General features: G+C 28.1%; 1 protein-coding gene and 1 long non-coding RNA gene across 2 annotated transcripts in view; one reads left to right on the top strand and one right to left on the bottom strand.

The window, feature by feature from the left end:
• Positions 1–9,996, top strand: part of LOC149033292 (uncharacterized) — a 35,836-nt gene extending 25,840 nt beyond the window's left edge. The window contains exons 2-3 of the long non-coding RNA XR_016175773.1: positions 1,409–1,493; positions 9,873–9,996. This is a non-coding gene — a long non-coding RNA (uncharacterized LOC149033292). The remainder of the gene's footprint in view (positions 1–1,408; positions 1,494–9,872) is intronic.
• Positions 9,997–11,629: 1,633 nt separating this feature from the next.
• On the bottom strand, positions 11,630–18,308 carry LOC149033291 (uncharacterized). The gene is made up of 4 exons (XM_089169858.1): positions 17,563–18,308; positions 17,297–17,446; positions 12,818–12,967; positions 11,630–11,649 (listed from the first exon to the last, which is right to left on the bottom strand). Exons 1-4 carry the CDS (start codon positions 17,930–17,932, stop codon positions 11,630–11,632), a joined length of 690 nt encoding a protein of 229 aa, XP_089025984.1. The 5' UTR covers positions 17,933–18,308.
• Positions 18,309–23,401: the final 5,093 nt, after the last annotated feature.

Raw genomic sequence — 23,401 nt, 5'->3', positions numbered from 1 at the left:
TTCTAAATGTTCTGGTGCCAGAGTTGGATTCAATGAATCCAAATCTTCTTCTAATGCTTGTGTTCCCGAAGTGCTTGCTTCACCGCCAAAACTGTCTGCTAATGCTTGTGTTCCCGAAGTGCTTGCTTCACCGCCAGAACTGTCTGCTAATGCTTGTGTTCCCGAAGTGCTTGCTTCACCGCCAAAACTGTCTGCTAATGCTTGTGTTCCCGAAGTGCTTGCTTCACCGCCAAAACTGTCTGCTAATGCTTGTGCTTCCCAAGTGCTTGCTTCACCGCCAAAACTGTCTGCTAATGCTTGTGTTCCCGAAGTGCTTGCTTCACCGCCAAAACTGTCTGCTAATGCTTGTGTTCCCGAAGTGCTTGCTTCACCGCCAAAACTGTCTGCTAATGCTTGTGCTTCCCAAGTGCTTACTTCACCGCCAAAACTGTCTGCTAATGCTTGTGTTCCCGAAGTGCTTGCTTCACCGCCAAAACTGTCTGCTAATGCTTGTGTTCCCGAAGTGCTTGCTTCACCACCAAAACTGTCTGCTAATGCTTGTGCTTCCCAAGTGCTTGCTTCACCGCCAAAACTGTATGCTAATGCTTGTGTTCCCGAAGTGCTTGCTTCACCGCCAAAACTGTCTGTTAATGCTTGTGTTCCCGAAGTGCTTGCTTCACCGCCAAAACTGCCTGCTAATGCTTGTGCTTCCCAAGTACTTGCTTCACCGCCAAAACTGTCTGCTAATGCTTGTGTTCCCGAAGTGCTTGCTTCACCGCCAAAACTGCCTGCTAATGCTTGTGTTCCCGAAGTGCTTGCTTCACCGCCAAAACTGCCTGCTAATGCTTGTGCTTCCCAAGTGCTTGCTTCACCGCCAAAACTGCCTGCTAATGCTGCTGCTTCTGCAAATGGAAAAAAAAAAATTATTATTATTAAAGACGTGTGTATTGGACTGATTGTGAGGCACAGCAAAACATGGCGAGGCATCCCTAGTATTAAATATATCCTGGAATCAATGAAAAACAACCCAAATCCCATTCTTTAAACAATACACCACACACACACGATATACAATATTATAATGAATTAAGAGGTGGGAGGGGTGGTTTTTCTTTGTTGTATGATCGTACGATAGAAAGTGCAACGAATGGAAGAACAAAATTAAACGTTTTTACTCTCTTATTTTCTTTTTCTTTTTTTTTTTTCACGATCATAATAGCAACTCAATTGGTGAAAGGTGAAATTCAAAAGATAAAAAGTGAGAAAAGATTATGTGCGTTGACTAGAAACACATCCACCACCACTATCACCTCTCCTTTTTCTTCTTCCATTTCTCTCTTTCTCTTTCTCTATCATTTCTTTCATCCTTTTTATTTTTTGTTGTATTTTTTTATGTTTCTTTTTTCATTTTTTTTCTTTCTGTTTCCAGCCGAACGAGAAACGGAAATAAAATGCAAGGGACAAAGGCCGAGGATTACATAAGCCGCCTCCTCCCTCTGGAGATCAATAAATTCGTACGGATGACTGGCTCAAGTTTTTCTCTTTGTAACCATTTCTTTTTTTTTTTACTATTTTTATTTCTATTTTTATTTCTTATTCTTATTCTTATTCTCTCAATACGTTTTTTTTTCCTATTTCCTATATCTTTTTATTACAATGTTTGACTATTCTTTCAGAACATTCTTTTAAACGTCCATTAATTTTACATCGAAAGATAAATGTTTTTTTTTTTCATTTCTATGATTTATTTGTATTTATTTAATACATATTACGTTTATTTAAATAATTAAGAATGAATCGAATGTGAATATATATTGTAACAAGATTATATACAGTTTTCAGTATTAACTAATACATTTATAGGTAAAAGAGTTTTATTTTTTTATTTTTTACTTTAGAGATTTAAAATCACATATATATATATCCTTTTATATAGAATTCGTGTTGTGAAAAAAAAATGAAATTTTTCTGAATAATTATAATTTGAAGTGTTGTGTGAAGTATTATTTAGTATGTATGTATACACATATACACATATACATATAAGTATGTTCGTGGTGTTCGATCATTACAAAAAGAAGACAAGTCGTGTTAGAGGGGAATTCCTTCTATACAAGCCGGAAGTTTCATTAAAGGCCCAACGCGTTAACTCTCACCGAGTATTCGCCATTCGGTTGGGACATTGACAGAGAAAGAGTGAAAGAAGAAACAAAGGATGAAGAGGAACAACTAGTAAAAGGCACATTTATTGCTTTATATTCTTGTTAAATTACTCAACTATAAAAGAGATTAAAAAAAAAAAATAAAAAAAAAAATCTTCTTCCATTGGAGAAATTTAAAATGATTTTAAGTATCGTTTTTATACAAACTAACACAATTAGCAAATTAATAAAATGTTCTATTAATAGTTGAAAAGTATCAAATAAAATACATAAAAATATAAAAGATATATATAAATATATTAAACAATTAAATGCGTTCTCAGACGTGTATACACGTCGAATCAAATCTCTACTGCGTTGCGTTGGACGTGTATATTCGTCGTGTCAAATAACAAATTACCAATTCACTATTAAAACTCGTAATCTCAATAAATTGTAATAAGAATATTATTTGATGGTATGTCTTTTGTCGAATTTAAATCGATCTCATAGGAATAATAATAATAAAAAAATAGCAAACCCCCATGAAAAGAAGGAAAAAAATGATCGAGAGGAAACAACAACTATTCTTCTACAGATTTCTTTCGAAACGAATAACAAAATGTTACGGTAAAACAACAACAACAACACAACATGAACAACAACGATGCCCTGCTGTTTCTATTGCTGTCGCAATTGTGCAGTTACAATTGCAGTTGCAGTTGCAGTTACAGTTGTAGTTGTAGTAGTTGCCTTTACCGATCGCAGGTCGATCGACGCGCGTTTATTTTCACGATTCCGTTGCAGCATTCATTGGCAATGTTCCAACAAGAAATGTCAGGATGGCGGAATTCAGGAACAACGTTGGAAAAATTGCATTTTTTATATTATATAATTAAAAAAAAAAAAAAAAATAATAAAAAATCCAAGAAAAAATAAAACTGATCGAACTAAATAATATAATTAAAAAGTTTACAAGTTTCCAATAAATCAATAAACATAATATTAAAATATATTGAATTGTTCGGAAAGTAATTTCGTTTTTTTTTCTTCTTGACACAATAAAAACATTGCTTGATGCAAAATGACAAATAACAACACGTGAAATCGATGAGAGGTTAATTTTATCAAATTCAACTATTTTTGTTCACTCGAAAGGCCTACGTTTAACCTCAAAACGAAAATTGTCTTTATTTTCACAAAAGAATAAACGAAATTACTTTCCGAACAATCTAATACATGAGTACATATAAATATATATTTTAACAATATTAATAATAATAATAATAATAATAATCTAATATCAAGCAAAATTATTATTATTATTATTATTATGTAAGGAAAAAGGCTATTGGATAAAATCGTTATAACATGATTCAAAATATTTTTTTAATCATTCGTGAAAAATTGTCGTCACGTCCCCCGAGGGAAAGTCGTAACACGATGATGATGAAAGGGTTAAAAAAAAAGGAAAAAAGGTATGCGAGAGATAGAAAAAGAGGGAATAAAAGGGAAAGAGGAAAGAAGGGAGTAGGGAGAAGAAGAAGAAGAAGAAGAAGAAGGGGTGTGAGGTGAAGAAGGGGATGACAATTTAAATGCATTTTGCCTCTTTCCTCCTGCATCGAGCAAGCTTCAAACGAGGGACGAGATATATAATATGCCATCGTCGATCGTCGACGTGTCCTAGAAAAACAGCTCGTAAAATAACGCGGCAATTATTCTCTCGTATGTTTGTCGCCATTTTGTTATTTCCATTGCATCGAATCTATATATAATTATAGATTTTGATTCAACCAAAATTAAGAATAAAATTCAACGTCAATGAGAGTATTGATCTTTGATATATTTCAAATAAATTATTTAACGATATTGAAATTAATTTATAATACGTAGAATTGTTTTAAAAATATGAAGAAGGACAAATTTTCAATTGAAATTATCTGTGATTATAAATTATATTTTTAATATTAAGTATAATATAATATAATATAATATAATACAGATCATATCGAATCATTTAACACATTATTTTTTTTTTTTTATCTAAATAAATAATATGAAGTAATATACACTTCATATCGGAATATCTTTCATCTCGAATGAAAATTGATGTAGTGGTGGTGTGATTGCTGGTGGTAGGAGGAGGAAAATGGTGTGATTGCTTAATTGGTCTTCGTCTAGCGATCAAATTTGCATGGAAATCACGTAAAACATTGTAGAAACCTGGGCAACAGTATAGCAATTTAATTCATTGCTAATTTACATAAGAGACATTTTGATTTTGCCGTTCGCAGTATCGAGAAAGCGTTTGAATTTCGCGCGCAATAACAACCCGTTTGCCAAGCGCCATATTTAACTGGCGGGCTTTATGAAACACAGTCTCGGGTACGACATAATGTACATATGTGTATGCATGTATGTATATATTTACGTAATGTACATAAAACCTACGTTATATATTTACAAATTCATATTGCGATAAATAAATTAGATGGAATATTCGTGGAAACAAATGAATCGCGACGAATACTTTGATCGCAACATTAATCAATATGGAGGACGTTGAATTTAAAAAAAAAAAGAAGAAAGACAAATAATTACAGGTTAGAAATGATATTAAATATTCGAAACGTATAAATAAAAAAAAAAATAAAATAAAATAAAAAAAATTATGCATATACATAATGACACATAACATAGATCATTTGTTAACGAGATGATAAATTATCGACCAATGAGTATAATCATACTAAAATTATTATTGTTAATCGACGTAAAAAAAAAGAAAAGGTTGTTTCATTAACGAATTCATTTATCTCGTCGTTTTTTTTCTATTTTTATTTGTTCTCTCTCTCTCTCTCTCTTTCTTTTTCTTTTTCTTTTTCTGTATCTAACTATCTATCTGTCTTTCTCTTGCAAAGGTGAAAGGAATTGCTGGAGCGAACACGAATGCCGATCGATCTTGGCCTTCTCGCTGAATTATTCATCGATCTGAGAAATTAACATCGTCGAGAAAGTACGTGCGTAATAATAATAGAGATCTCATTATTTAAACGATATAATCAAGAATTTATTAATTTTGCACACTTCGTTACGTTGTATCGTAAAAAATGGACAATGTTTATCAGTCATATATATCTGTTAAAGTCACACCACCCCCCATATCGATCGTAACAAATTTGTTAGTAATATTCTCATCAAGATATATATATTTATTTATATACGTTTTCCTTGTTTTATCATGTATCAATTGGATGAATGATTAGATATGATTTTATATATCTTAATATATATATAAATTACGTGTCACGTTGTTTGTCCACAATGGACTGCTAAACTACTGAACCGATTTGAATCAAATTTTTCACACTATGTGCAATTTCATCTAACTTGAAAGATAGAATAGTTAATATCTCAATTTATAATCAAATTATTTGTTTATTAACAAAGAGTCATGATTATCTCTGTTAGTTCGATAAGATTCTAACGGATGACGGTATAAGCATATATATATATGTATTTAACTTTATTTTTAAATGAAAGAAAAAAAGAGTTGCTTCCTGAAAATAAAAAAAATAAAAAAGAAATATTCTTTCGATCATAGAAAAAAAGAGAGAAAAAGAAAAAAGAACATTATTCATTTCCTGTGTGTGTGGTTTTGCATACAAAAGCGAAAGAAAAGATATGAATAAAAATAAAAAATAAAAGAAAGAGAGAAAAAAGTATAAACACCATGGAGAATGATTTATTCGTTCGATGGTGTATGTATGTTCCGAGAGCAAAAAAGAAGAGAATAGGATAACGTTATTTAAATAAACGAATAATACGCGTTCGCACGTTTGCGTTTTCTTACAATATAGGTTTCGATGGGTCGAACTTTTCTTTTGGTTTGAACAGCTGTTGGCTAACAAGTAACAAAGTAACACAGAAATATAGGGATAAAATGTATGTGTATGTCTATATATATGTGTGTGTGTGTTAGAGAAAGAAGAAGAAACGTTCAAGTCGTGGTCCAATGTGTGGCCAAAGTTTGAGGTATTCGAACAATAAAATAGCAGACAACAGGAGTAACAGTTTCTCAATTACCATTTCCGGGTTACCAGGATTTACTAAAACTACAACAACAACAACAACAAGCTTGAAATCCGGTGAACGTGATAATTAGGTCATACCGATGATATCCTACTATCGAGACAAACTTATCACATATATGTATGTATATGTGTCTCTATGTCACATTGAAACATTTCAACAACAACAACAACTGTAGTTTCATCCTTGCAAACATTCTTAATAGTTTTGTATTATATCTTGATATATACCGAGAAATACGCACGTGTTTGTGAATTAGATAAACTAATCTTAGGTTTAGAAGATTAATAATGGATTTGTTAAAAAAAAAAAAAAAGAAAGAAAGAAAGAAAAAAAGAATAGAAAGATTATTCACAATCTAATTAGGTTATTAATATTAATATTAGATAATATATAATTATTAATATTTATGTCAATTATATTTTATTTTTATTTCCCAGTATTATCTGCATCGGATCTTCGTTGCATAAAACCCGTATGCAATGTCCATAGATTCCCATAATAAAAATAAAATTCACCCTTTTACAACGTACATACAATTGTCTACATTTTTTTTTTTTTTTTTTTTTTTTGAAATTATACAGCTATTTTTTTTTGTATGTAATTTACGATTCAATACTTTCAAATGTTCTACTCTTTCTTGCTCATTAATATTCCAATAACCTTTCTTACTTTAAACTACCTTTACACCTACTACTATTACTATCATCATCATTATCATCATCATAATCATTATCATAATCATCGTTATCATCATCATCATCATCATCATCATCATCATCGTCGTCGTTGCTACTGTGTAACATATCTCATTTTATCTTACGTTATCTTGAATCTATTATATAAGTGAAGTGAACATTTCTCTTTCTCATTGTGTGTCTGTCTCTTTCTTTCTCATTTGAAATTTCAGTATCTATCTTTCTCCCTTTCTCTCTTTCTCCATTTTCTATTTCTGTTTCTTTCTTACTCATTTGAAATTTCTTCGTATTACGATCTTTTTACCAATTCCCGTCAGTTGATATTCTTTCAACGTATTTTCCAACTTCCTAAGCGAGTGGAATGAATGAAATATATGTACTTTACGTACGGTGAGAAAAAAAAAGGGATAGGAAGTTAAAAAAAAGGAAAAAAAGAAAAAAAAAGAAAGAGCTTACAAAGATTGGGCGTACGCGAGAAAAATAAGACCCCTAACTTTGTCTTCTTTTTCTTCTTTATATTTCTATCTATCTATCTATCTAGCTGTCTATCTATCTGTCTCTCTCTTTTACGCACATATATACGCATATACCAAGAATATATGTCTTTACTTATATATATATGTGTGTGTGTTAGTATTTGTGTACAGATAAAGGGAGAAAGGACGTGAAATAGCAGTTGGACTTGACTATAAGGGGGAACTTTTACTAGCAAGTCAGCAAGCTAGCTAAACTAAGCTAAGCTAAGCTAAGCTAGCTAGCTTGCTAGCTACATTTTTCTTCAAATTTTTCTCCAAGGAATTTTAAGGGAACTATGAAAAAGAACTACGAAAAGGATACAATTTCTATTGACATATTTTTAATAATATATATATTTAACATTTATTTAACATTTATTTAACATTTATTTAACATGTCACGTTGTTTGTCCGCAATGGACTACTAAACTACTGATTGAGATCTAAATCTAAACTATCTTATCTAGATCTAAACTATCTTATCTTTCAAATTGGATGAAATTGCACACAGTGTGCACAATTTTATTCAAATTGGTTCAATAGTTTAGGAATCCATTGCGGACAAACAACGTGACATGTTAAATAAATGTTAAATAATAATTTCTCAGAAGACAATTTATAAGAAGAAATTTCATTACTTTGATGAGATTTGTTACAACATGAAACTAAAGTATTATAATATAATACTAGACATGTATACAACATGTTGAAAAGTCTACGAATGAGAGAAAAAAAGAAGAGAAAGAGAAGAGAAAGATAAGAGAGAAAAAAAAAAGAGAAAATTTCTTTTTCCCTCGAGTAGAATCGACTTGAAACAATGTTTTATACTGTACTGTACTTGCTAGGTACTACGTGAGTTTTTAAAGGGAATGAACGAATGAACGAACGTACGAAATAGTAGAGAAAGTAAGAAAAATAAGGGAAGAAAATAGGAGAAATCCAAAGAAAAAAAGAAAAATACAAATAAAACACATACCAGTTGTAGTAGTAGTAGTAGTAGTAGTAGTAGTAGTAGTAGTAGTAGTAGTAGTAGTAGTAGTAGTAGTAGTAGTAGTAGTAGTAGTAGTAACAAAAAAAAAAGAGAACAATGGTCAATGGTGTCGTGTAAGAAATAAAAGAGATATTAGAATAGTAGTAGACACATATTATACAGGTAAAAGAGGAAAAGAAATAAAGAGAGGAGACATACATATATCAATAATACAAAAGAAAAAAAGGAGACAAAGAAAGAGATAGGAAGAAGACAACAACAAAACTATGTGAGAAATAGAAAGAGAAAGAAAGAGAAAGAAAGAGAAAGAAAGAGAAAGAAAGAAAGACAGGAAAGAAGGAAGGAAGGAAGGAAAAAGGAAGAGGAAAAGTGTTAGGTAGAATAATGAATGGTGTAAAGATGTATGTATGTGTGTATGTATGTGTGTGTAGAAGGATGAAAGAAAGGGGAAAAAAAGAAAATGAGAGGAAAAGGGAGTGAAAAAAAGAGAAATAAGGATGAAAGATAAAGCTGCACACTTCGCCACACTTCTACTTCTTCTTCTTCTTCTACATCTTCCTCTGACGCCCTTTTATCCAGGAAAAAGGTATAGGGAACAAGAATGTTTAAGTGAGAAAGAAAAAGACAGATAGATATAAAAAGAGTAAGAGAGAGAGAGAAAGAAATGAGGTTGGTGTGGAATCGATAGCTGTCCGTCCCTTTACCTCGCACACACCAAAAGGGGTCGTCACTGCTGCTACCCTTCGTTTCTACAACGAGCCTTTTAAAGAAAAAAAAGGGGGAAGGGGAATATCCATCCATTGGGCCCAAGCTTCTGAAAAGGGGGACAATGTGGAGAGACGTAAAGGGAAACCAACGATGACAGTCAGGATGACAGTCAGGATGACAGTCAGGATGACGGTCAGGATGACGGTCAGGATGAGAACGATTGTTTTAGCTGGGTTTTTTCTTTTTAAATATAAAACGTCACGCGGTGTGTGTTGTTTGTTTATTTACTGTTAGATTATCACCGATGTGTTTCTTTGGTTTGGTTTAGTAGTTCTTTTTTTTCTTTTTTAATTATGCAAGGTATTTTTTTGTTGTTGTTGTTGTTGAAATCAATTCTGTTTTATTATTTTATGTTTTTGATTATATCGCGTATAATTTATTTAGTTTTATTATTATTATATATATGTGCTATTATTTTGAATCCGATCCTAATAAAATAATATATGTATATAAACGATATTTTGATAATTTTCAAGATTACCGATATTCATTTGATATAAACAACAATTTTCTTAATTTACAACTATATATATATATATATATATAAATTAAATAACTTAAACGATCATGGTATTATTACAACTTGCTTGAAATTCAAATAATGATTATAATAGGGTTTCTAAATTTTGTTTTTAATTGTAATTATTTATTTTCTTTTGTATTTTGTTTTGTATTTCTTTTCTTTTAGATTTCATCGAAACTCTCAGATGAACGATACCTCTTCCCTGAAAAGGTATTCAACCGTGGACCTATAAGATCTTTCTTACTCATGCTACTTTGAAAGCTGTTCGGCTGGTTTCGTTATGTGTTCGTATCAACCAAGTAGTCCTATATCTATCTATCTTTCTTTCTTTCTTTCATTCTTTCTTTCCTTCCTTCCTTCCATCTTTCTTTCCTTCTTTTAATTTTTTTCACTTTTTAAAAGAAACTCTAACTAAAATTCCCGGTGTCTCTGTTCTCGTTAGAAACCAAGTTACTCGTTAGAAACGAAGTTTCTCGTTAGAAACGAACTAATTATCAAAACATATATATATATATGTGTACTTGTATATATATTTATGTATGTATATTATACATAAGCAAAAGAAAAAAAAAGTAGGACAAATATTTCTATACACAATGAGTCACAGAGAATTAATTTATATATCATAACTGACAAATTGTATAAACAATAATTGATAAATAATGTTTTCAAATTTATATACACATTAAATCTATTTTCATAATTATTTGTTCCTGTAATGAATGAATCAATATGAATTTATATTACTTTAGAAATAATATATTATTCTAGAAGCAATATACTATTTCAGATAAATAATAAGAAAAACAAATTAAGAGATTATTGTATCATTTGTATCCTGTAAGTCAAATTTGAAATGAATACTGTGTAACGTATATTCGTAAATCAATATTATTTGTAATACCTTAATACTGTAAACGGTTTATAAATGATATTATATACTAAAGAGAAAACATTATAAATAAACTTTAGTAATGATCATGAAAGTTTCAAAATTTACTTGAAACAAACAAAAAAACAAACGTTTCTGTAAATCCCTCCCGTTTAAAACTGAGAGATTTTTGAGATTTTTAAAATTTTTTAAAAAGAAAATAACACTTTTATTATACACACATATATATATATATTACTATTAGGTATAGAAATTTGCTTACGGTTTTGTTCTATTAATTTGTCATGTGCTTCCATACAATGTAAGTAATAAGAAATTGTAGTTACGCTTAGGCCAAATAGTCTTCCTATGGTCTGCTTAGATAAATGTGGATGTCTACGTTTTAAGCGGACAATTTGATGAAACAAAAAAGCTTTAAATGGAAGAAAAAAAAAATTTAAATTGTAGAAGAAACAAAATTGATATATTTATATTTAGTTAATATATTTGTATTATATTATATTAATGTTTAATATACATATGTATATTACTATTAGGTATAGAAATTTGCTTACACTTTTCATTATTTATTACTTTATTTAATCCCAGACGTTTAAAGTGATAAGAAACACAGTTTCCGCTTATTCCCAATTGTTTTGCTATATCCTTTTGAGTTGGACGCGGGGTTATTTGAAACAAGCGGATTATTTCTTGTTCTATTAATTTTGTATCTCGTTTTCCTATGTGTTTTCTACCACGTGTTTCTATGTTAAAATCACCACTCCTGAAGCGTCCATACCAAAAATAACATCTACTAATGCTTATACTTTTTTTCTTGCCATAAGCTTGAACGAGCATTTGGTGAGCATTAGCGGCGGTTTTGTTACTATTAAAATAATAAATTAACACTTCACACATATGACGATAAGTAGGCTTATAAGCTGACATTTCTAATTTAAAATTACTATATTTACGATATAAACACAAGTCAATAACTGATAAAATGTGAAAGAGTATCTCAAGCTGTCTTATATATATATGTATTCAACTTCTACTCCTCGGTACTGCCATCTACAGAAAATCTATATACATATGTCTATAAATAATATATTACTATTATATTTAATATATAGGGGGAGTTCACGTAACGTTTAACGGCATCTATTGCTAACTACTCAGATATCTCAAAAATAAATAGTGGGAACGATTCAAAAACAGGTGAAAGGGTTAAAAATCCTACGATCCAGCTGATTAGTTACGCTTAAAGCAGCATCAGGTGCGGTCAATTTCTGTATATTTAAGTCATTATTGTATCTACTAATTTATAAAGTGCTTTATTCTATTTCGTTATATTTAATTTGTTGATTTTCAAAAGAGATTAGGTATAGGTCACGTAATGTTGATATTATCCTTCTACCTTCTACCGGACCAAAATATTCCTTTAACGCTGAACAGTTAAAACTAGATTCGAAATATCAAAAAAAAAAATGTAGGACAAATATTTCTATACACAATGTATCCCCAAAAATAAATTATATATAATAACTGACAAATTGTATAAACAATAATAATAATAATGTTTTCAAATTTATATATACAGAGTAAATTTATTTTAAAATTATTTATTCGTTTACAGAATAGATCAATAATAAATATATAAATATAAAGAAATATATTATGTCAGATAAATAATAAGAAAAATAAAATTAAGAATATTGTAATCATTTGTATTCTCTAAGTCAAATTTTAAAATGAATTCTATGTAACGAATATTCGTAAATCAATATTATTTGTAATTTCCTTAATACTGTAAACGGTTTATAAATGATATTATATGCTAAGAAGAAAAAATCATAAATAAACTTTAGTATTGATAATGAAAGTTTCAAAATTTGCCTGAAACAAACAAACAAACGTATCTGTAAATCCCTCCCATTTAAAATTGACTGGTGTTCAAAACCGTTTAAAAAGAAAATTACATTTTTATTATACACATATACATATATAAATTAAATCTTATTTTTCCTATAGTTAAATTTCATTTCTAAAATTTAACAATTTTAAAAAAAAGAAAAAAAAACAGAAAAAAAGGAGAAAAAAGAAAAAATATATATATGTTTATTTATAGTTAATATATTTATATAATATTATATTAATATTTAAAATATATATATATATATATATATATATATATATATATATATGAGTATATTACTATTAGATATAGAAATTTGCTTACACTTTTCTTTTTCTAATTTGTCTTCTCCTTGCATACATCTCAAGTGATAACCAACCGCAGATTGGGATATGTCCAATAGTTTTCCGATCTCCTCGTGAGTTATATCCGGGTATTTAAATCTCAAGTAGAAAATTCTTTCACGTAAGGAAACTTTTAATAGAAGAAGAAAAAACATTAAATAGAAGAAAAACTATATATATTAATACATATATATTTATTTAATATATTTATAATGTATTCTATAAATATATATATATGTATATTACTATTAAGTATAGAAAGTTGCTTACAATGTTTTTCTTTTTCTATTTTTTCTAATTCCAGATGTTCTAAGTGATAAGAAAGTGTAGTTTGGGATAGGCCCAATTGATTTCCGATCTCCTCTTCAGTTATACCCGGATATTTACATTTCAAGTAGAAAATTCTTTCACGCAACCAAACTTTTAATGGAAGAAGAAAAAATATTAAATAGAAGAAAAACTATATATATAAATACATATATATTTTTTTAATATATATATATATATATTACTATTAAGTATAGAAAGTTGCTTACAATGTATATCTTTGTATTTGTTTTCTAATCCCAGACTTCTTAAGCGATTACTAACCACATTGATCTTTAGTTTCAATTTTTCTGCCATCTCATATTGAGATAGATATGGGTTTAAATGAAACAAACGGCATAATTTTTCATCTATAAATGTTTCATCTTGTATTCTTTTACATCTATTAGCAAACTTATGTAAGTTAAAATCACCACATTTGAAGCGTTTATACCAACGATAACATCCAGTTTTGGATATACTATTCTCGCCATAAGTTTGTACGAGAATTCGGTGAGCATCAGCGGCGGTCTCGTTACTAATAAAATAATAAATTAACACTTCACGCATATGACGAAATGTCGGTATATAAGCTGACATCTCTAATTTGAAATGACTATAAATACGATATAAACACAAGTCAGCTACTGATACTTTCAAGTAAGGGTCACAAAATGTTAAAGAGTATTGCAAGCTGTCTTATATATATATATATGTATTCAACTTCTACTTGTTGGTAATGCCATCTACAGAAAATATATATATATATATGTCTGTACATAATATATTATTATTATATTTAATATATAGGGGAAGTTCACGTAACGTTAAACTGCATCTAGCAACACACAGCAACTTATATATCTCCAAAAAAAAATAGTGTGAACGATTCAAAAACAGGTGAAAGGGTGAAAAATCTTACGATCCATTTTGTCAGTGACGCTTAAGGTACCATCAGATGCTGTCAATGTCTGTATTTAAGTCTTTTTTGTATTTACTAATTTATAAAGGGCTTTATTCTATTTCGTTATATTTAATTTGTTGATTTTCAAAAGGGATTAGGTATAGATCACATGTAATGTTGATATTATTCTTTTCCTTAGTACCGGACCAAAATATTCCTTTAACGCCCGAACAGTTAAAACTACACTCGAAATATCCAAAAACAAAAAAAAAGGAGGGTAAATATTTCTATAAACAATGAGTCACAGAATAAATTTATATATATTAATTAACAAATTGTATAAACAACAGTTGATAAACAATGATTTCAAATTCATATACACATTAAATCTATTTTAAAATAATTTGTTCCTGTAATGAATCTATAAATTGATATCAATGTTATTACTTTCAAGAGATCATATTATTCTACAGAAATATACTATGTCAGATAAATTATAAGAAAAAACAAAAAATCAAGAATATTGTATCAATAGTAACCTGTAAGTCAAATTTGAAATGAATTCTATGTAACAAATATTCGTTAATCAATATTATTTGTAATATCTTAATACTGTAAACGGTTAATATAAACGATATTATATACTAAGAAGAAAGAATCATAAATAAACTTTAGTATTGATCATGAAAGTTTCAAAATTTACCTGAAACAAACAAAAAAACAAACGTTTCTGTAAATCCTTCCCATTTAAAGATGACTGGTGTTCAAAACTGTTTAAAAAGAAAATACCATTTTTATTATAAACATATATATATATATATATATTAAATCTTATTTTTCCTATCGTTAAATTTCATTTCTAAAATTTACCAATTTTTTCAAAAAAAAAAAAAAAAAAAAAAAAAAGAACAGAAAAAAATATATGTTTATTTTTAATTAATATATTTATATAATATTATATTAATATTTAAAATATATATATGTGTGTATATTAATATTAAGTATAGAAATTTGCTTACACTTTTCTTCTTCTAATTTGTCCTAAATTTTCATACATCTTAAGTGATAAGAAACCATAGCTAGGGTTATGCCCAACATTTTTCCGATAGCCTTCTTAGTTATACCCGGGTATTTACATTTCAAGTAGAAAATTCTTTCACGCAACCAAACTTTTAATGGAAGAAGAAAAAACATTAAATAGAAGAAAAACTATATATATTAATACATATATATTTATTTAATATATTTATAATATATTCTATTAATATATATATATATATGTATATTACTATTAAGTATAGAAAGTTGCTTACAATGTTTTTCTTTGTATTTGGTTCCTAATCCCAGACGATTTAACTTATAATGAACCGCACTACGGCTAACTTCCAATTTTTCTGCCATCTCGCTTAGAGTTTGATACGGATTTGAATAATACAAGTTTAGTAACTGATCATTTGTAATTTTTCCACATTGTTTTCCTATATGTCTTCCCACAAGATTTCCTATGTTAAAATCACCATCCTTGAAACGATTATACCACCTATAACAGGTAGGAAGGCCTATACAATTCTCGCCATAAGCATGTATGAGCATTCGGTAAGCATCAACAGCGGGTACGTTACTAATAAAATAATAAATTAACACTTCACGCATATGACGCGTTGTTGGTTTATAAGCTGACATCTCTATTTTGAAATTACTATATTTACGATATAAACACAAGTCAATAACTGATAAAATGTGAAAGAGTATCTCAAGCTGTCTTATATATATATATATATGTGTATTCAACTTCTACTTGTCGGTACTGCCATCTACAGAAAATCTATATATATGTCTATACATGATATATTATTATTATATTTAATATATAGGGGAAGTTCACGTAACGTTAAACTGCATCTAGCAACAGCAACTCATATATCTCAAATAATAAAAATGTGAACGATTTAAAAACTCAGTGAAAGGGTCAAAAATCCTACGATCCAGCTGATTAGTTACGTTTAATGTAACATCAGATGCTGTCAATTTCTGTATTTAAGTCTATGTTGTATCTAATAATTTATAAAGTGCTTTATTCTATTTCGTTATATTTAATTTGTTGATTTTCAAAAGGGATTAGGTATAGGTCACGTAATGTTGATATTATCCTTCTACCTTGTACCGGACCAAAATATTCCTTTAACGCTGAACAGTTAAAACTACATTCGAAATATCCAAAAAAAAATGTAGGACAAATATTTCTATACACAATGTATCCCCAAAAATAAATTATATATGATAACTGACAAATTGTATAAACAATAATAATAATAATGTTTTCAAATTTATATATACAGAGTAAATTTATTTTAAAATTATTTATTCGTTTACAGAGTAGATCAATGTGAATTTAATTACTTTAAAAAGAATATATTATTCTAAAGAAATATATTATGTCAGATAAATAATAAGAAAAATAAAATCAAGAATATTGTATCATTTGTATTCTCTAAGTCAAATTTTAAAATGAATTCTATGTAACGAATATTCGTAAATCAATATTATTTGTAATTTCCTTAATACTGTAAGCGGTTTATAAATGATATTATATGCTAAGAAGAAAAAATCATAAATAAACTTTAGTATTGATCATGAAAGTTTCAAAATTTACCTGAAACAAACAAACAAACAAACGTTTCTGTAAATCCCTCCCATTTAAAACTGACTGGTGTTTAAAACCGTTTAAAAAGAAAATAACATTTTTATTATATACATATATATATATTTAAATAAATTAAATCTTTTTTTTCCTATAGTTAAATTTCATTTCTAAAATTTGCCAATTTTTTCAAAAAAAGAAAAAAATATATGTTTATTTTTAATTAATATATTTATATAATATTATATTAATATTTAAAATATATATATATATATATATATATGAGTATATTACTATTAGATATAGAAATTTGCTTACACTTTTCTTTTTCTAATTTGTCTTCTCATTACATACGTTTTAAGTGATAACCAACCGCAGATTGGGATATGTCCAATAGTTTTCCGATATCCTCGTGAGTTAAGCCCGGGTATTTAAATCTCAAGTAGAAAATTCTTTCACGTAAGGAAACTTTTAATAGAAGAAGAAAAAACATTAAATAGAAGAAAAACTATATATATTAATACATATATATTTATTTAATATATTTATAATGTATTCTATAAATATATATATATGTATATTACTATTAAGTATAGAAAGTTGCTTACAATCTTTTTCTTTGCCAATTTTTTCTAATTCCAGATTTTCTAAGTGATAAGAAAGCGTAGTTTGGGATAGGCCCAATTGATTTCCGATCTCCTCTTCAGTTATACCCGGATATTTACATTTCAAGTAGAAAATTCTTTCACGCAACAAAACTTTTAATGGAAGAAGAAAAAATATTAAATAGAAGAAAAACTATATATATAAATACATATATATTTTTTTAATATATATATATATATATTACTATTAAGTATAGAAAGTTGCTTACAATGTATTTCTTTGTATTTGTTTTCTAATCCCAGACTTCTTAAGCGATTACTAACCACATTGATCTTTAGTTTCAATTTTTCTGCCATCTCATATTGAGATAGATATGGGTTTAAATGAAACAAACGGCATAATTTTTCATCTATAAATTTTTCATCTTGTATTCTTTTACATCTATCAGCAAGATTATGTAAGTTAAAATCACCACATTTGAAGCGTTTATACCAACTATAACACGCAGTTTTGGATATACTATTCTCGCCATAAGTTTGTACGAGAATTCGGTGAGCATTAGCAACGGTTTTGTTACTAATAAAATAATAAATTAACACTTCACGCATATGACGATATGTCGGTATATAAGCTGACATCACTAATTTGAAATGACTATATTTACGATATAAACACAAGTCAATAACTGATAAAATGTGAAAGAGTATCTCAAGCTGTCTTATATATATATGTATTCAACTTCTACTCGTCGGTAATGCCATCTACAGAAAATCTATATATATGTCTATACTTAATATATTAATATTATTTTTAATATATAGGAGGAGTTCACTTAACGTTTAACGGTATCTATTGCCAGCTACTCAGATATCTCAAAAATAAATAGTGGGAATGATTCAAAAACAGGTGAAAGGGTCCAAAATCATACGATCCATTTTGTCAGTGACGCTTAAGGCACCATCAGATGCGGTCAATTTCTGTATTTAAGTCTATGTTGTATTTACTAATTTAAAAGATCCAAATTAATATTCGTTGTATATGAATCTTTTTCTGTTAATTTTTAAAAAGGATTAGGTATAGATCACATGTAATGTTGATATTATCCTTCTACCTTGTACCGGACCAAAATATTCCTTTAACGCCGAACATTTAAAACTACATTCGAAATATCCAAAAAAAAATGTAGGACAAATATTTCTATACACAATGAGTCCCAAAATAATTCATATATAATAACTGACAAATTGTATAAACAATAATAATAATGTTTTCAAATTTATATATACAGAGTAAATTTATTTTAAAATTATTTATTCGTTTACAGAATAGATCAATAATAAATATATAAATATAAAGAAATATATTATGTCAGATAAATAATAAGAAAAATAAAATCAAGAATATTGTATCATTTGTATTCTCTAAGTCAAATTTTAAAATGAATTCTATGTAACGAATATTCGTAAATCAATATTATTTGTAATTTCCTTAATACTGTAAACGGTTGATAAATGATATTATATACTAAGAAGAAAAAATCATAAATAAACGTTAGTATTGATCATGAAAGTTTCAAAATTTACCTGAAACAAACAAAGAAACAAACGTTTCTGTAAATCCCTCCCATTTAAAACTGACTGGTGTTCAAAACCGTTTAAAAAGAAAATAACATTTTTATTATACACATATACATATATAAATTAAATCTTATTTTTCCTATAGTTAAATTTTATTTCTAAAATTTGCCAATTTTTTCAAAAAAAAAAAAAAAATATATGTTTATTTTTAATTAATATATTTATATAGTATTATATTAATATTTAAAATATATATGTGAGTATATTACTATTAGGTATAGAAATTTGCTTACACTTTTCTTCTTTTAATTTGTCCCAACTTTTCATATATTTTAAATTATTAGAAACCCTAAATTCGGTTATGCCCAATTGTTCTCCGATCTCCGCGTTAGATATATCCGGGTATTGACGTCTCAAGCGGAAAATTTCTTGACGCAAGGAAACTTTTAATGGAAGAAAAGAAAAAACATTAATTAAAAGAAGAAAAACTATATATATTTATACATATATATTTATTTAATATATTTTTAATATATTATATTACTATTTGGTATAGAAATTTGCTTACGCTGTATTTTTTTGTATTTGCTTTTTAATCCCAGACGTTTTAAGTTATAACGAGCCACATTAAAGCTAACTCCCAATTTTTTCGCCATCGTATTTTCAGGTAGATACGGGTTTTTATGGTACAAGCGGACTAATTCTTCATCTATCCATTTTTTACATGGTTTTGCTGTATGTATTTTTGTACATCGTTTCCTTATTTTTCTTTCAGCAACTTTTTCTATGTTAAAATCACCACTACTAAAGCGTTTATACCATAAATAACACATACGTTCGGACATACAACTCTCGCCATAAGTTCGTACGAGAATTCGGTAAGCATTAGCGGCGGTCTTGTTACTAATAAAATAATAAATTAACACTTCACGCATATGACGCGTTGTTGGTTTATAAGCTGACATCTCTATTTTGAAATTACTATATTTACGATATAAACACAAGTCAATAACTGATAAAATGTGAAAGACTATCGCAAGCTGTCTTATATTATATATATATATATATGTATTTAACTTCTACTCGTCGGTAATGCCATCTACAGAAAATCTATATATATATGTCTATACTTAATATATTAATATTATTTTTAATATATAGGATAAGTTCACTTAACGTTTAACGTCATCTATTGCCAGCTACTCAGATATCTCAAAAATAAATAGTGGGAATGATTCAAAAACAGGTGAAAGGGTCCAAAATCATACGATCTATTTTGTCAGTGACGCTTAAGGCACCATCAGATGCGGTCAATTTCTGTATTTAAGTCTTTGCTGTATTCTAACGCCGAACAGTTAAAACTACACTCGAGATATCAAAAAAAAAAAAAAAAAAAAAAAATAGGACGAATATTTCTATACACAATGAGTCACAATATAATTCATATATAATAACTGACAAATTGTATAAACAAAAGTTGATAAACAATGATTTCAAATTCATATACACATTAAATCTATTTTAAAATTATTTATTCGTATACAGAATAGATCAATGTGAATTTAATTACTTTAAAAAGAATATATCATTCTAAAGAAATATATTATGTCAGATAAATAATAAGAAAAATAAAATTAAGAATATTGTATCATTTGTATTCTCTAAGTCAAATTTTAAAATGAATTCTATGTAACGAATATTCGTAAATCAATATTATTTGTAATTTCCTTAATACTGTAAACGGTTTATAAATAATATTATATACTAAGAAGAAAAAATCATAAATAAACTTTAGTATTGATCATGAAAGTTTCAAAATTTACCTGAAACAAACAAAGAAACAAACGTTTCTGTAAATCCCTCCCATTTAAAACTGACTGGTGTTCAAAACCGTTTAAAAAGAAAATAACATTTTTATTATACACATATACATATATAAATTAAATCTTATTTTTCCTATAGTTAAATTTCATTTCTAAAATTTGCCAATTTTTTCAAAAAAAGAAAAAAATATATGTTTATTTTTAATTAATATATTTATATAATATTATATTAATATTTAAAATATATATATATATATATATATATATATATATATATATGAGTATATTACTATTAGGTATAGAAATTTGCTTACACTTTTCTTCTTTTAATTTGTCCTAATTTTTCATATGTCTTAAGTTATTAGTAACCCTATATTCGGTTATGCCCAATATTTTTCCGATCTTGGCGTTAGATACATCCGGGCATTGACGTCTCAAGCGAAAAATTTCTTGACGCAAGGAAACTTTTAGTGGAAGAAAAGAAAAAGCATTAATTAGAAGAAAAACTATATATATATATTTATACATACATATTTATTTAATATATTTATAATATATTCTATTAATATATATGTGTATTACTATAAGGTATAAAAATTTGCTTACGCTTTACTTCTTTGAATTTGTTTTGTAATCCCAGACGTTTTAAGTGATAATGAACCGTACCACGGCTAACTCCCAATTGTCTCGCCATCACATATTCAGATTGATACGGGTTTTTATGGTACAAGCGGACTAATTTTTCATTTATCCAGTTTTTACATGGTTTTACTATCTGCATTGTAATATGTTTTTTTACGTAAAAATCACCACTTTTGAAGCGTTTATACCAACTATAACACGCAGTTTTGGATATACTATTCTCGCCATAAGTTTGTACGAGCATTCGGTGAGCCTCAATTGCGGATTCGTTACTAATAAAATAATAAATTAACACTTCACGCATATGACGCGTTGTTGGTTTATAAGCTGACATCTCTAATTTGAAATTACTATAAATACGATATAAACACAAGTCAACTGCTGATACTATCAAGTAAGGGTCACAAAATGTTAAAGAATATCGCAAGCTGTCTTATATATATATATATATATATATATATATATATATGTGTATTCAACTTCTACTTGTCGGTAATGCCATCTACAGAAAATCTATATATATGTCTATACATGATATATTATTATTATATTTAATATATAGGGGACTGGATACAGTATTCAGTTGCCATAGGTGGGCTTAGGAAGCATTTGTAGATTTACAAATTTTCAATGCTAGTTGTTTTAAGTGAAATCTGTCCGGTATTAGGTGACAATTGTGATTTAGCAATTGATTTTACGATTGAATTTTTTCAAGCTATGTATAAATTCAAACAATTCGTAGACTTTTGATTAATTAGCAAAACGGTATAATATTTAATCAGTTGACTGTAGAATTTAGTTAGAAAAGATCACCACAAGGCTGCAGAATTGAAAACAAGCAACGACGTGTATACACGTCGAACGCACCGCAGTAGAGATTTGGTCGGACGTGTGTATATACACGTCTCAACACACTTAACTGGTTAATTTTACAGTTTGTTGACAAATATATAGAAAGATAAATAGATATTGAAAGGAACGAAGAGAAGGGCTACCATTTTATAAGTAAATTTTCGCGAAAAATATGAGTCAGACGTGTAGGTAGATTTTTGCAAAAAAAAAAAAAAACAAGGGTGTGTAGAATTCTCAGCGATAACTTAAATCAACCCAACCTACCCCTTATGAGTTTCTTAGAAAAGCGTATCGACGAAAATTACTTCGTGCAATTACGCGATATGCATATTCACAAGAAGTGCACGCGGCGTTCGTTGTTCGCGTGCGTAAAGAACCTTTTTAGGAAAGAGGAAAATACGATGGAAGGGAAAGAGAAAAAGAACCCTTCTAATCCTCCACCCTGCCCCTATTTAATACACCGTGTCTATGATATCATTTTTCGAAGATAGTAATTTAGTTTCTCAGATAGAATATCATCAAATGTAAGGTTTCGTGTAAATAATGTCATGTTTAATATATACATTAGATAAGTTCTATATATATATTTATATATATGTATATATTAACACGTTCGTCGCCATGTCACCGTATAAATGAGACGAGCATGCTTCCCCGTGGGCCCGTCAACGACGCTCTTCTTGTCGAATTTTTAGTTGAAAAAACTTATCACATTTCCCATTTCGAAAACAAAATTATTTTCGATAAATATATACGATATTTTTATATTTTATTGCGATTAGAAATTGAGATATAAACTATTTTATCTTTCAAGTTGAATGAAACTGCATACAGTGTACAAAATTTGATTAAAATCGGTTCTGTAGTTTAGGAGTTCATTGCGGACAAACAACGTGACACCTAATTTATATATATTAAGAAGAAAAAGATATACAAACAAAATATAACGTGAAAAACAAAGTTGAGTATTCGTATGAAAAATTGTTTTCTTTTTTTTTCATTTTCTTCCTTTTTTGGGGAAGGTTGAGGGGGGAATTGTAAAATTGAAGAAATGAAAATGTAACGATTGGAAAAATGATCTTTAATTGACATTATCGAAATATAACATGGAATAATTGATTGGAACGTTATCGAATTGGAAATAAAGAAATAAATATATAGTGAAGAAAAAACAAAAAAAAAAGAAAAGCTAAGATGAAACGAGAACATCGGG

This window comes from Polistes dominula, unplaced genomic scaffold, assembly GCF_049000335.1.
Source record: "Polistes dominula isolate Pdom_NZ unplaced genomic scaffold, Pdom_raw_medaka contig_49, whole genome shotgun sequence".
NCBI classification, from domain to species: Eukaryota; Metazoa; Arthropoda; class Insecta; order Hymenoptera; family Vespidae; genus Polistes; species Polistes dominula.
The sequence above is the reverse complement of the archived record's forward strand: the minus strand, read 5'-3'. Positions and strand labels throughout refer to the sequence as shown.

Excerpts from the sequence above, each read along its gene's own strand:
- LOC149033291 (XM_089169858.1), bottom strand. The coding sequence starts at position 17,932 with ATGTCAGCTTATATACCGACATATCGTCATATGCGTGAAGTGTTAATT. Across the intron at positions 17,447-17,562 it reads CAAATACAAAGAAATACATT|TTTTGTTGCGTGAAAGAATT; the intron begins GTAAGCAACTTT and ends TTCCATTAAAAG. Across the intron at positions 12,968-17,296 it reads AATTGGCAAAGAAAAAGATT|TTTCCTTACGTGAAAGAATT; the intron begins GTAAGCAACTTT and ends TTCTATTAAAAG.